The sequence below is a fragment of the Choloepus didactylus genome, chromosome 4, assembly GCF_015220235.1.
Source record: "Choloepus didactylus isolate mChoDid1 chromosome 4, mChoDid1.pri, whole genome shotgun sequence".
Classification (NCBI taxonomy): domain Eukaryota; kingdom Metazoa; phylum Chordata; class Mammalia; order Pilosa; family Megalonychidae; genus Choloepus; species Choloepus didactylus.
Genome location: NC_051310.1, coordinates 86,532,060 through 86,545,626, shown reverse-complemented (window position 1 = coordinate 86,545,626; position 13,567 = coordinate 86,532,060). Strand labels below are relative to the sequence as shown.

General features: G+C 36.1%; 2 protein-coding genes across 3 annotated transcripts in view; one reads left to right on the top strand and one right to left on the bottom strand.

The window, feature by feature from the left end:
* The window catches only part of CHD2 (chromodomain helicase DNA binding protein 2), a 123,062-nt gene that overhangs the window by 59,780 nt on the left and 49,715 nt on the right, over window positions 1–13,567 (top strand). For both annotated transcript variants that reach the window (XM_037832959.1, XM_037832960.1), the window contains exons 17-22: window positions 1,047–1,235; window positions 3,731–3,893; window positions 4,207–4,359; window positions 6,866–6,937; window positions 10,852–11,001; window positions 11,795–11,943. In XM_037832959.1, coding sequence (XP_037688887.1) covers window positions 1,047–1,235; window positions 3,731–3,893; window positions 4,207–4,359; window positions 6,866–6,937; window positions 10,852–11,001; window positions 11,795–11,943 — 876 coding nt within the window. The remainder of the gene's footprint in view (window positions 1–1,046; window positions 1,236–3,730; window positions 3,894–4,206; window positions 4,360–6,865; window positions 6,938–10,851; window positions 11,002–11,794; window positions 11,944–13,567) is intronic.
* LOC119531583 (40S ribosomal protein S4, X isoform-like) lies at window positions 8,751–9,623 on the bottom strand. The gene has a single exon (XM_037832961.1). It carries the CDS (start codon window positions 9,586–9,588, stop codon window positions 8,797–8,799), a length of 792 nt encoding a protein of 263 aa, XP_037688889.1. The 5' UTR covers window positions 9,589–9,623; the 3' UTR covers window positions 8,751–8,796.

The following is a 13,567-nucleotide window of genomic DNA, read 5'->3' as shown; positions in this document are numbered from 1 at the left end:
TAATTCCTCATTTTATTTTGTTGTCTTTGGAGTCATTCGCTTAGCAGCAAAACAGTGTGACAAAATACAGTTTACCTTAGGATTATCAGGCTGTAGGTTTTAATGATATTTTTAGATCTTTACTGCAAAAGATCGTTATGCCCACTTCCTGAAGCGGATTGTTTCAGGCATTATTAACAGGTGTACTAAGGCAGATGTTGACCCACCTAGGAGTACCTGATGAGATGCTTGGCAATTTCTGACTTTGGAAATTATAGTTGACTCTGTTGATGCAGTTATTACCTGTTGGCAGCACTGGTGTGTGCTGTCTGATGTTCTCTCTCACCAGAGAGCATATGCCTTGAGGTTTACATAGCTCTAGATATGTTGGGACACTCCTGTTGTTATTCTGGGACTTGACCAGCCTCAGCAGAGCAGGCCATCTGGTGTTAAAGCGCAGCCTGTGGGGTAGTGATCAGGTTACGGGTTCTAACCTGAAAGTTAAGCTCTCACCTACTGAGTTTCAGTGTGTGCACAAAAAAAAACCTGGTGCTTCATTGGCTTCCTAGTGGCAAGACGCATTGTATTTTTCTTAATCCTTATGACACAAATTTCCTTCTTTTTTTTATTTTTGAAAGAAATTTCATCATAATGTCCTTTTCTGGATTTCTGCCACAGATCTTTTACTCAAGCATAGATGGTTGAATTCAAATTTATACATTAGAAAGTTTTATTTATAGACTTTAGGCAGAGTTATCGTGGGTGTTTAAATTCACTAATAAATTTTGTGTCCTAAAATCTAGTATAAAATTTGTATTTCTTTTTTTTTTAACCTTACCTGGGCTTTAGTCTTGTTTTCTTTGTTTATAATGCGTTAATTTTTAAAATCTATGAACAGTGAAGAATATTGATGGAAATTATGGAGCTAACTTTTGTCTTTGAGTAGTGACACTTGTAATAATGCTGTTCTTTCACCTTTGAAAGAAATTTTAATTGTAAAAATGTATTTTTCCTTTATTCGCTAAATAGTACTGAACAATTTCATTCTTGAACTGTTTCATCCTTAGGTTTGAGTTCTGGGAAGATTTTGAAGAAGACCATGGGAAAGGAAGAGAGAATGGTTACCAGAGTCTTCATAAGGTACTGGAGCCTTTCCTTCTCCGGAGAGTAAAAAAGGATGTAGAGAAATCCCTTCCTGCCAAAGTGGAACAGATTCTCAGGGTGGAGATGTCGGCCCTTCAGAAACAGTATTACAAGTAAGTTAGTTTTTGGCTGTTAGGCCTGAATGGAAGGTCATTAGGTACAAAATTGAGAAAAATAATACCTGTCTCTTTTTTCAATGAAGCCTCAGCTCAGAATTAAGTAGGAATTTATTAAGGGTCAGAAAAAGGAGGTTTTATTATTTTAATTTTTTTATTTGGGTGACGTTTTGCAGTGGTCTGAAGTATACATTAATTCTTAGTTGTAATCCTTCTAACAAGCAGGCATATTTCACTTATTCATATATTTCTTCTTTGCTACTCATTCAATCATTTATTAATCATCAGTATGTGAGGCTTTCTTCTAGCTACATGTTCTTCTGAGACCTGTATTTCCTAAACATTGTAGACAAGTCTAGAGTCTTGTTTAGACTCAGATTCAGTGGGAATATTTCGTAGAATACAACAATGTATCCTTTAATAGGGGATTGTCTCTCTTCTTGTTCCACTAATTGCCTAGTTCCACTCACTCATTAGGGATTGAAAAATGGTCATATTCAAATTTTATCAATCCTTTGTTTATTACTTAGAATACTTACATGAAAAGAAATATCCCATATGAGCTAAAGAACAATTCATATAGGAAAGGCAGAATAAATGCTTGATTGGTTTTTATTTTTGCCATTTTCCAAAGGAAAAAAACAGGTTATCTAGGTTCCTCCAAAGATTTTGACTAATGAGATTTATTTTGGTGTAATTTAAAATTATTTGTGTTTCATTCTGTTGCAGTTGAAATCTGTATACCCATGCTCTAATTGTCCCATTTTTAGCCAGTGGAATCTTACTCAAATTGTTTCTGAGTTCTTTTGACATAATCCCAGTATTTGCCAGCTTCTTTCCTGCCTGCAGTAATGAAATGTTCTAGATTCATGTTATACATTTCCTGCCCCAGAACTAGAGTCAGCTATTTATCTAAGAAGCTCTGGATACCATTTTACTGGGAAATGGTATTTGGAAACAACATACTGGCACTAGGAGTGTTCTTTGCTGCTGGGGTAGACTTTATTTACAGTCCTTTTAATCAGACAGAGTTAGGAAATTTGTTTGTTTTTAAAGATCATCATGAATTCTTTCCAATTAAATAGGACCACAGAGGTTTTTGTTGACCTTATCTATCTCATACCCACACCAAAAATCCCAGTTCTCAACTAACCAACCTAATTCACACTGTATACTCAACAGTCTTAGAATAGCAGTGCCAGTACCACCACCAGCAATATGAAAAACAAAAAAGATTATTATTTTTAATTTTTTCAGTGTTTCTTTTAAGGTATATCCCAGTAGAAATTGACACGAGTCTTAAAGTTCTTGGGATAGTTTCTCTTGTGTGTTGTTAGACCACCAACTGGATACATGGGTACATTTATTTCATTTTAGTTTTGATTTTTTTATGGGTTGCTTTATTTAATTTTGTTCTACAATCATTTAAAGTATTTATAAAGTTCCAGAGTCGAAGCTATAAAACCTGATATGTTCAAAGAAGTCTACTCCATTCTAGTGCCTCTTTGCCTATAGATAATTATTACTATTTTAAAATTTTTAATGCTAATCCTTCCTTTATTTTTTAATTTTTAAATGTCAGCAAATACATTTTACCTTTTTTATTGCCTCCCTTCTGTTGTATAAATGGTAGCATAGTATATACAATTTTAACTACTATTTTTCTCTAATGAGTTGTGCTGAAGAATACTGCATAGTAGTTTATGGAGCTATTCCTTATTTCTTTTTATGCCCTTTTGGATATGTGATGTAATTAATGTGACCAGTTACCTGTTGGTAGACATTTGGCTTTTTTCATATACTTTGCTGCAGTGAAAAATCCTCAAGCATTCCAGTTGGGTAGAGATTCCTAAAAGTGTAATTGCTGAGAGAAGTGTAGAGAAATTCCACTATTCAGAAAAAAGCATTGTTAATTTTGGGGGTTTATGGTTAAAGCTTGTACATGGACAGGCATGAATATGTACATATTTAACCTCCCCTCTTTCCAAATTTGAGTATAAAACATACTTAAGCCATGAGATTTTACTATATGAAGTACTCTGCTACAGCATTTTAAATGGGTGCATATCTTCTGCTTTATGGTTTATCTTTATCTACTTATCTCCTGTTATTGAACAGCTTATTTCCAATTTTATGCCCAATAAAATTTATTTTATTTTATAATCAGTAAAGACAGTCCTTCAGTGAAAATCCTCATCTTACATGTATGTGTATATATTTGTTGTTTTGTTTCTTTTAATATTCCTGTGAACCATGGTGCTCACGAGTTTGAAATACCCAGTAGAATGATTAAGTTGCTGAATCCAATTGCATCTATGAAGGATCCTAGTTAGGTGGCAAGAGATGCAAAATAAAACAACCCTCCCTCCTTTTTAAAACTTCTTCAGTTCTTTTTTTTCCCAGAGATACTAATTTATCGTACAGTCTTCTGCTGCTACCTCAGCTCTCTCTTTCTTTGAACTTAATGATATTAATATAATTTTTATTTGTAGATGGATTCTAACTCGGAATTACAAGGCTCTTGCCAAAGGAACAAGAGGCAGTACTTCTGGTTTCCTTAATATTGTGATGGAGCTGAAAAAATGCTGTAACCACTGCTATCTTATTAAACCCCCTGAAGAAAATGAAAGGGAAAATGGACAGGAAATTCTTCTGGTGCGTAGTTACTTTGTTCATAATTATTTCCTGAAAAACAATTTATATAGATGCTTTTAATCAGAATGCTCTCTTTCCTCCTTGATGTGACTCTTTAAGGAGCACCAAAAAGCTTTAAGAATAGGTGAGAAAAGTTAAATAACTATGAAAACTGTAGAAAGTACAGTGGTACAGATACCAAGTAAAATGAGCATTTCAGGAATTGCTAGTCAGATTGTGGTAAAGGTGACTTAAAATACGGACACTTGGAGATTAAGGGCAAATTGAAGTATGGGTTTGAACTTAATAATTGGAATGTCCTTTAAATCTTCAGTCTCTGATCAGGAGCAGTGGGAAGCTGATTCTATTAGATAAACTGTTAACAAGACTTCGAGAAAGGGGGAACAGAGTCCTTATCTTCTCCCAGATGGTGAGAATGTTGGATATCTTGGCTGAATACCTGACCATTAAGCACTATCCTTTCCAGGTAAGAATTCTCAGTAATCCTAGCCTCTCTCTCTTGCTGGGTTGTATGCGTCACTTGCTAAAGTATCCTAAAGTAGAAAACAAGTTTTCTTGCTTGAAAAAAATTGACTTCAAGGTTCTAACAGGGTTTTAATTTTTATAAAAAATTATTTAATAATTTTTATTTGTGTGGCTTTAGGCTATACTCCAGTGAAAATGGTCGTATGAGGATCATTTTTTTTTTTAATTAGAGAAAGGAAAAGTGGACAAGAGAAAGCTATGTTAGATGATGTCTTATAGCTCCAAACATGGTAAAGGTAGAAAGAGAAGAAGTATGAATCCGATTCTAGAAGCCCAAACCCTGGAAGGAAAGAAAAAGGGAGGTGACAGTGTTGTAAATTCTCCCTAGAGGAAGTTGCCCCCTGGCTGTGAGGCTGGGAAAGCAGTAGAACAGTGGACTTGAAACCTTTCTGGACCCTGGAGCAGCTGGTGATGGCTTCCTCTCTTTTCTTTGGAATTACTGCTCTTTTTCATATTCACTCAGTTATCTCCTCAGTTATGAGTAAAAAGAGTTTCTTTAACATAGTGAAATTTTTCTTGGTGTTAGATTATGGGAAAGTTATCTCTGATCTGTTTATACACATGTAGCAATGTACCTTGACTCTTGCAGTGCTTTGATTTTAGATTAATTTTTTTTAAACTTTGAATGACTAGATGGCCTACCAACTCAGAATTATGCTGAGACATGGAGTCATTGATTATCTCCTAAGAAGGCCAAGCTTTTTTAAGACTCAGTAACAGATGGTTTTTTGTAATATCCTGAAGGGCGTTGTTAGATCCACTGTACCTTGTGTGGTCTTTTCAGTAGCCATCTTGGAATATAGTTTAACATTCTCTCTAGGGAATCAGGAACTAGAGTCCATACAGGTCTATCAAGCCTAGTCAGTTACTTTTAGGTATTGACTTAGTGCTCATATTAGCGAGGATAATAAAAGGAGGGTATTTAGTTATCTGCTTTCGAATGTAGACTATAGTATTAGTCAGGGTTCTCTAGGGAAACAGAACCAACAGGATATATCTGTAAATAGTATGAGATTTTATCTAAGTGTCTCACACAACTGGGGGATGCGCAAGTCCAAATTCCTAGGCAGGCTCCAAGCTCGCACTCTGAGGAAGGTCTTCAGTGAATTCCCCAGGAGAGGCTAGCTGGCTGGCTGAAGCAGAGACGAAAGTTCTTTCTTCTGACTGCTGAAGCTCTCCCCTCCTTCTTAAAAGCCCTCACCTGATTAAACATCTCTCCTTAGGGAAGATACTCCCCTTAGCCGATGGCCATGTAAGATGTAATCAGCCATAGATGCCATTAGCCTACTGATGATTTAAGTCCATGAAATGTCCTTGCAGCAGCAGATAGGCCAGTACTTACTTGACCCTACAGCTAGGCACTATCACCTGGCCAAGTTGACACATGAACTTAACCATCACAACTATGAACCTGCCATTTGGGCATTTCTTTGGTTTAAAAGTTCTGAGTTGGTAGTCACTGAGAAAGAAGACAGGAGATTCCTATATGATTCACCTTGTTTTCAAGCGGCCATGGGTCTGGTGGGCAGAGCTTTTGGGTGGGGCACTGCAGGGCCTAAAGACTCTGCTGCCAGCCAGTCATTGATCATTGGCCATTGATACCTCTCAGGGCAGTTTTGCTTTCTGTAAAATGAGTTGTTTTACTCATCTCAAGTGTTTATTGTGAGAGGAAGAAATGTAAAATAATTTTGAAGAGTGAGGAATGTTTTATATGTACAGCATCCAGCAGTCATTCTTCCATGTTTGTTTTACCTAGTATATGTTTTATTTATGGTGACATTGTTTTGTTCCTAGAACTGGCATATATTCTAATAAAAGAATTGTATGCCACTAGTAAATGCCAGAGGCTTTCTTGAAGATGCTGGTTGATTAGAATTCCCTAATATACTTTGCTCTGATTTTAGAGTGCAATCTTTGGAAAAGGTGGGATATATGATTGATTAATCTTAACATTTTCAATTTTGTGATAAAATGTTTCCTAACTAAATTATGTAAATAATGTTGTTTTGTTTGTGTATCACATAATAATCCTGATACTTGTAGCCATATTAGCTATGAAGCGTCAGTTTTCTGCAGGTGTTCACTGTTAGGTAACTACCAGTATTATTTTTCCTAAAACCTCCTCAGGTCTTACTGTGATAGAAGCAAACAAAGCCTCTAAGTAAAAGTTGGGTTGCCATTTTTCTCCTTATAGGTCCTGGCAACCATTCTGATCCTTGGAAAATCCTGACATCCCTTTGAATCAGAAGCTTCTGACCTTGAGTCTGTAATTGGAGAGCTTGGGTCAGTCAAATAGGCTGTGCTGCTTAAGCCCAACCTTTTGACAGCCCAGTGCATTCCAGTTATTTTTACTCAGTGTGGGTGATAAAAGGTTGTGAGTCTTGTGTTCTATTCTGAGTGTAGCTGATCTTCCTATCTTATGATTTTCTTGTGGTTTATTTTTATAGCGCCTGGATGGTTCCATCAAGGGAGAAATCCGAAAACAGGCACTGGACCACTTCAATGCAGATGGGTCTGAGGTACACCATGCATGGCTTTGTTATTTGGGCAGCTTGGGCTCTGTATCAAGGGGAAAGCCATTCCAGCTTAATGTATTCTGTTTCAGAAACAGTTTATAGTGCGGCTTTCTTGCCTTGAAAGGAATGAAAAATCCCTAAAGTAGAAGACAGCTGTTAATTTGTCATTCCAGAAAAGCTTATGCATGCTTATTTTATCTCCTCTGGTCTGGAGTAATGAAAGAATAGTTCTGATGTCAACTGTATGTTCTCTGGTGGCTTCTGGATAACAGATTTTGGGGTCTGTGAGAGCATCAAGGAAGGAAGGGTTGGCCAGTAAGATTAATTTAGACGTGTATAACATCAGAAGGGTCTGATCTGTACTTTTTTGGTAACTAAGTCTTGAAAAGTATTTTCCGTATCTCAAATTCATTGGGCTTTGGTATAATGTGACTTAATGTTCTTGCTTTGGCTACCAGCAATGTTTTTTAATTAATAGATTTCCAGTTTGGTTTTGGGCATTATAAGATGTTTTGCTTTTTGAGCATGTACAGAAGAGCTACTTGAGACAAATTAGGAACTGTTAACATTGTAGTTTCTGTGTATCAAGCTATTAAATGCCATGGGATTTGAGAGAAGTGAGGGAGAAGAGATCTGGTGTAGGTAAAACTGTAACAATGTGTAAAGGAAACATTGGAGAGAGCCAGAAGTAAAACTAGTAGTGATTTGAAAAGAATGTTGGAATGTCTGCAACCTGGACTATTATTTTGGGTAGACTTAGGTTTCTACTTTCTGAAGAGCTTTAAAAATTAATATCTGTGTATGTTAACTTTAGAGTCATGTATAGGCCTAGTTATACTATGATATTCTGGCTACTTCTGTAGCCTAAAATTTTGCTTCTCCCTGAAGAGCTCTGAGCATTAATCTGTTTGGAACCAAGGTTCTGAATTGTTCAGGATAAGAGGAATAGAATTACTAAAAGCGTTGATCATCATCTAATTCCCATGCCTCCTTTTCCTCCTCCTCCAGTAATTTCAATATCTACTTAATAATAATGCTGTGAGGATTAAATGTGATAACATAAATTGCTTAGCATCATTGCCTTGATACCTACTTAACACTCAATAAATGTTAGCGTTTTTTATTATTTAGTATTTGTTAAAACTGATTGTGGAACTTACTCTTAGTTTAAGAAAATTGTGAGTTTAATGTTACATATGCTTTTTCTCAGAAAAAAGCTAAAATTTACTTTTTGTATAGTTCTCCATACATTCCCTCACTCCCCGAAAAAAACACACACCCGGTAATGGCTATATATGGAATACCGTTTCCACCATATTTTGCGAATCTGGATTATTTTTTTAAAAATTAAATTAAAAAATTAAATACTTTATCTTTGAAGAAAAATATTATATGCTTATTTAGAAAGTTTGGAAAGTTGTGAAAAGTATGAAGAAGAAAAATTATATATAAACCCCCTAAAGACAACTTGCTGTTGTTTTGTGGGTGTGTTTCCATTTGTACTGGATGGAACTATTAATTTATTTATATACTTATGGTTGAGATCATGCTGCATATAGTTTTGTGGTTTCCTTTCATTCAAAATTATACTCTGAGCATTTTTCCCATGTCATTACAAATTTTTCAAAATTTTAATTTATAATATTTTCTCGTCACTATACCATTATTTAAACATTTTATTGTTAGATGTTTAGTTTAAGAAGCTATGAACATATAAAGAATAGTTTTGATACGTTTTGCTGATATACTTTTCCCAAACAATTTTTTTTTTTTTTTTTTTTTAATAATCACCCAGAAGGCAATTAATCATGCTTTATTATTAACCACGAAGAGTTCTCCATCCATTTCACCTAAAGATCATTTCACCCACTGCTCTGTTTGGCAGCCAGTCTCTTGTCTCTCTCTTCAGCAATTGTGAGGCGGATACCTTTTCCTCGGGGAAGAGAAATCCATGGCTTGTTGCCTTTGCCAATAACAAAAATGTTGGAAAGCCGGGTGGCAAAGCTGTTGCCATTGGCATCTTTCACATGAACCACATCAAAAGAGCCAGGATGCCTCTCTCTGTTGGTGATCACACCAATTCTTCCCAGATTAGCACCTCCAGTCACCATACACAGATTACCAGTATCGAACTTTATGAAATCGGTAATCTTGCCCGTCTCCAAATGAATTTGAATGGTGTCATTCACCTTGATGAGGGGATCAGGGTAGCGGATGGTACGGGCATCATGGGTCACCAGATGAGGGATTCCTTTTGTGCCTACAAAGATCTTCCTCACTTTGCACAACTTGTACTTGGCCTCCTCAGGTGTAATACGATGAACAGCAAAGCGACCCTTGGTATCATAAACCAGACGGAAATTCTCTCCAGTCTTGTCAATGCTGATGACATCCATAAAACCAGCAGGATAAGTTATATCAGTTCGGACCTTGCCATCAATCTTTATGAACCGCTGCATACAGATTTTCTTTACTTCATCTCCTGTCAGGGCATACTTAAGTCTGTTCCTTAAGAAGATGATGAGAGGGAGACATTCTCTCAGCTTATGGGGACCAGTGGATGGACGAGGAGCAAACACACCAGTCAGTTTGTCCAGCATCCAATGCTTTGGAGCTGCTACACGCTTCAAATGCTTCTTTGGACCACGAGCCATGGTTGCGCTAGGCACGGAAAGAGACTCCCAAACAATTTATATTCATACTATTTATGGACAGATGTTCACATTTTATCTGACTCACCCTTAGGAGTATTGAGTTTTTAACCTCTGTCAGTTTGATAATGGACAAAAATAACATCTTTATCAAACATAATGTTTGATAAAGAGTGGTGTGAAAAATTGCTTATATAACCATTCAGCTTTAGGTTTCTCATCTTAAAGTGCCCCTGTTTACCTGCAGACTTCTCCAGGGTCCATTTCAGAGTGTGTTTTTGCTTGGATTCTTACCTAAAAGATCACATAATAGGCATCTAGACACACTTGTTAATCAGTTGTTTATTAGGAATTGTTTAAAGTCCTTGTGAAAGCACTATCTCCATTTTTATTTCTGTAGCATAATGCTTTTGAATGTGACTATTGGAGTGTGGAGACCTTTTCATTTAATCTATGTCTGGATATTAAATACACCTTTTTATCAAGATTAATTCAAAATTACCAGTTTTTACGTGCCACTTCTGTGCCAGGAAGGTGTCAGGCCTATGACATACATTATCAAATTCTCTGAAAATAGAAATCCTGTTGGCTTTTTTTTTTTTCCCTCATGTAGTTCATTCTCTTCTTCTTGCCCCTATTCTTTCCTGGCGTTCAGACATAGGCATGCACTGTGCCTGCCCAGTCTCTGTTCACATTGCTGTGGGAACTGGATCTCTTAACATGAGGTTTTTCAGCCAAACCTGCTCTGGCTTTCTTTTTGCATGTTCTGTGTTGAGTGAGGAACCTGTGCTTCTTGGCCATTTCAGCATATAATCTGTTTACTGCAGTGTTTCGTTGTAACAAATGGATCAACATTTACATAGAAAAGTATCCTTGTTTATACTGACTACCTTACATGGTATAATCCCCCTTTACCCTGAAAATAAATGTCCAGGTAACTTGTGGAATGATCCCCTTATAATTAAGTTTGTCTGTTTCTTGTTAACTTCTTGCATAATAGTTTTAGCCAGGAGATTGATTTTTTTTCACTCCTGGTGCTTTACCAGATTCTACTCTACTCCTTAGTTCACAGCACTCTTTCCTCTTAATCAAATAAAAATCCACTGTCATCAAGTCCCTGGCATTCTTTTAGCCTTCATAAAGTTTGTCCATCATATCTCACTTTTCTTCACACCTGCAGGGGTTTCCAGGTATAAGGGCTTATTGGACTGTGAAACTGTTTCTGAGAAGGCCACTGCATAAAGTAGTATATTGCATTGTGTACAGGACTTCTGTTTCCTGCTCTCGACACGGGCTGGTGGCCTGGGAATCAATTTGGCTTCAGCGGACACAGTTGTCATCTTTGACTCTGACTGGAATCCCCAGAATGACTTGCAGGCACAAGCCCGGGCCCATAGAATTGGTCAGAAGAAGCAGGTCAGTAGGGGGAAGCTTCTAGATATGGCTTATCTGTAGGGGGAGGAGAAGAAGAGAAACTTAACTCTTACAAGGTTGTTTCTAAAATGCTTTCTGCCCCTTTTTGCTTTCATTTCCCCAACGATAGATTTCTGTTTGTTAACTTGTATGTCTTTAGGCCTAAGATGAATCTCTTAGGATCTTTTCTTTCTCTGGTTTGAACAGATAAGTACACTGCTAGTGACTATGAATTTACCCCAAATTGATGAATAGACTTATTATAACTGAACTTCTCTGTTTAATATGGAGAAGTTGTTAAATATTCTAGCATTGTTTGGGATGGTCTATTTTTACTATACTCGACAGTATTAGCTGTGAGGTTATGTTAGAAAAGTTCACAGTTTTGTTTTTTGTTTTTTTTTTCCATATATGAATCTGAAAGTCTGCTCTAGTGTTTGGTAACTCATAAGTTTCAAACGCAGCCAAAGATTCAGTTTTTGGTGAAACTGTCTATCAGTGAAACTGATTATTCTTAAATATCTATTCTCGATCTATTCTTTAAAAAAAAAATTTATCTTTAGAACAGGGCTGCAATTACTAGTCCTTTAGAGACAGTTTTATTTAACAAGGTAACCTGTTGTGGGTAGTAAAATATATTACATCTTTTTAAGCTTGCCTGCCTGGATGATGGCTAACATCATTTATAGCAGTAGAAAAGAAACCTTTTTTATTTTCCCCTCTTGGATTTAGACAGGGTAACTTTTTTTTTTTTTTTTTTTAATCAGGCATAAGCATAACATTTCTTTTACTGCAGGTAAATATTTACCGTTTGGTTACAAAGGGGACAGTGGAGGAAGAGATCATAGAACGGGCCAAAAAGAAGATGGTATTGGACCATCTGGTGATTCAGCGCATGGATACCACTGGCCGGACAGTCCTGGAAAACAATTCTGGAAGATCCAAGTAAGTAATGGAAAGATGGGGTAGGCAGGTGGGATCAAGTTGATTTTACATCAACATTTGATACAATTTGTTTTTCCAGTTGGATTCTCTACAATAGACATTAGTCCATTAATTACCTGAAAAAAAAAAAAAAAAGGCCAGTCCGTAACCACAGGAAGATGGCATTTTCTTTTTCTTATTTTCTCATTTTGTTCCTCATCAGCCCTCTGCTTACATGCTGTCCCTCTTTCTTTCTTGCCCCTCTTCCTTGCCTTTTCCTTTTAGCTCTACATGTGACATATGACATAGCTGCAGCTATGGGAGCTCTGTGCTCTCTGTTTGGCTTTCATCCTGGCCTAGTGTTCTTTTGACTGTTCAATAGTGAGAATCCACCTGTTGCTGAGTTGGCAGCAGTTTTGTTTTCTTGCTATTGGTAAAAATGTTTGTATGGAGATTCACAGCTTTGTAATTGAAAAGTCTCATTCGAACAGTGTTTAGGAAGACAGATATGTACATAGAATTGAGCGAACCATGTGTTTCACTCAGTTTCCAAAACTAAGGTACTTAGGTGATTCACACCTTTCTAATTGAAACTTTCATGTAAACAGCGTTTAGGAAGCCAGGAAATTGCATGGAAGTGAATGACCTGATCGTTTCAGTTTCCTAAATTAAGAAACATATGTGAATCACAGCTGTCTTTATGTGTGTATATATATATATATTTTTTTTTTTCCCAAAGCTTTATGTATTTGTTTTATGACACAGTAATTAAAATGTTTGGTATCAAACTGATGACAAGCACTATTTTGTTGAAAAGGTCTTGCATTTACAAAGAAAAATCTTTAAAACCCCAAGGTGCTGGGCCGCAAACCAATATCAGACTTTTATGAAAAACAATTTATATTGGGAAAAAAACCTAATGGGATATCATTTCAAATCACAGCCCACTTGAATTAATCAATCAGAAGACAATAACTCAAAATATTTCAGAAAAGAAACAAAACAGTATATATATATAAAAAATATATATATATATATATTTGAATTTTATTCTAGAATTAAAGGTATGATTGGAATATTAATATAATATCTATGGGGATAGCTTTTAGTCAGTTTCAAAATCATGTAGGTGAGAAGCAATTTTAGTGTCATTGTTTCTTAAATAATTTCTCCATCTGCAAAAAATATTCTGCTGAAGTATATTCCTTTGCTAATTTCTACACTAAATGTTAGATTGTACTTGGATATACCAAGCAATGTCTTTTCCTATTACAGACCATAGTCAGCCAGCATATGAAGTTTTACATTTTCTAACTTGGCTTACAAAAGTGTTTAAGAAAGCAATAATCCCTTCTTCACATTACATCTTTCTAATTGAAAGTTTCATGTGAACAGTGTTTAGTGTGCCAGATAATTGCTTAGAAGTGAGTGAACCATGTATTTCCTTCAGTTTCCTCAACTATAGAAACAAAAGTTTATAAAAGGAAAGTAGTGAACTTTTTAGATGGCTTTAGGAGAAAGAACAACAATTTCTTTTCTAGAATTCAAATTTTGACAGATTGTTGAGTGTCTTTTCCTATGGCGGTTCTATAGCCTTTTAAAGATGAATTCAAGTTAGTCCTCCCCAAATAGAATTTTTTCAGCT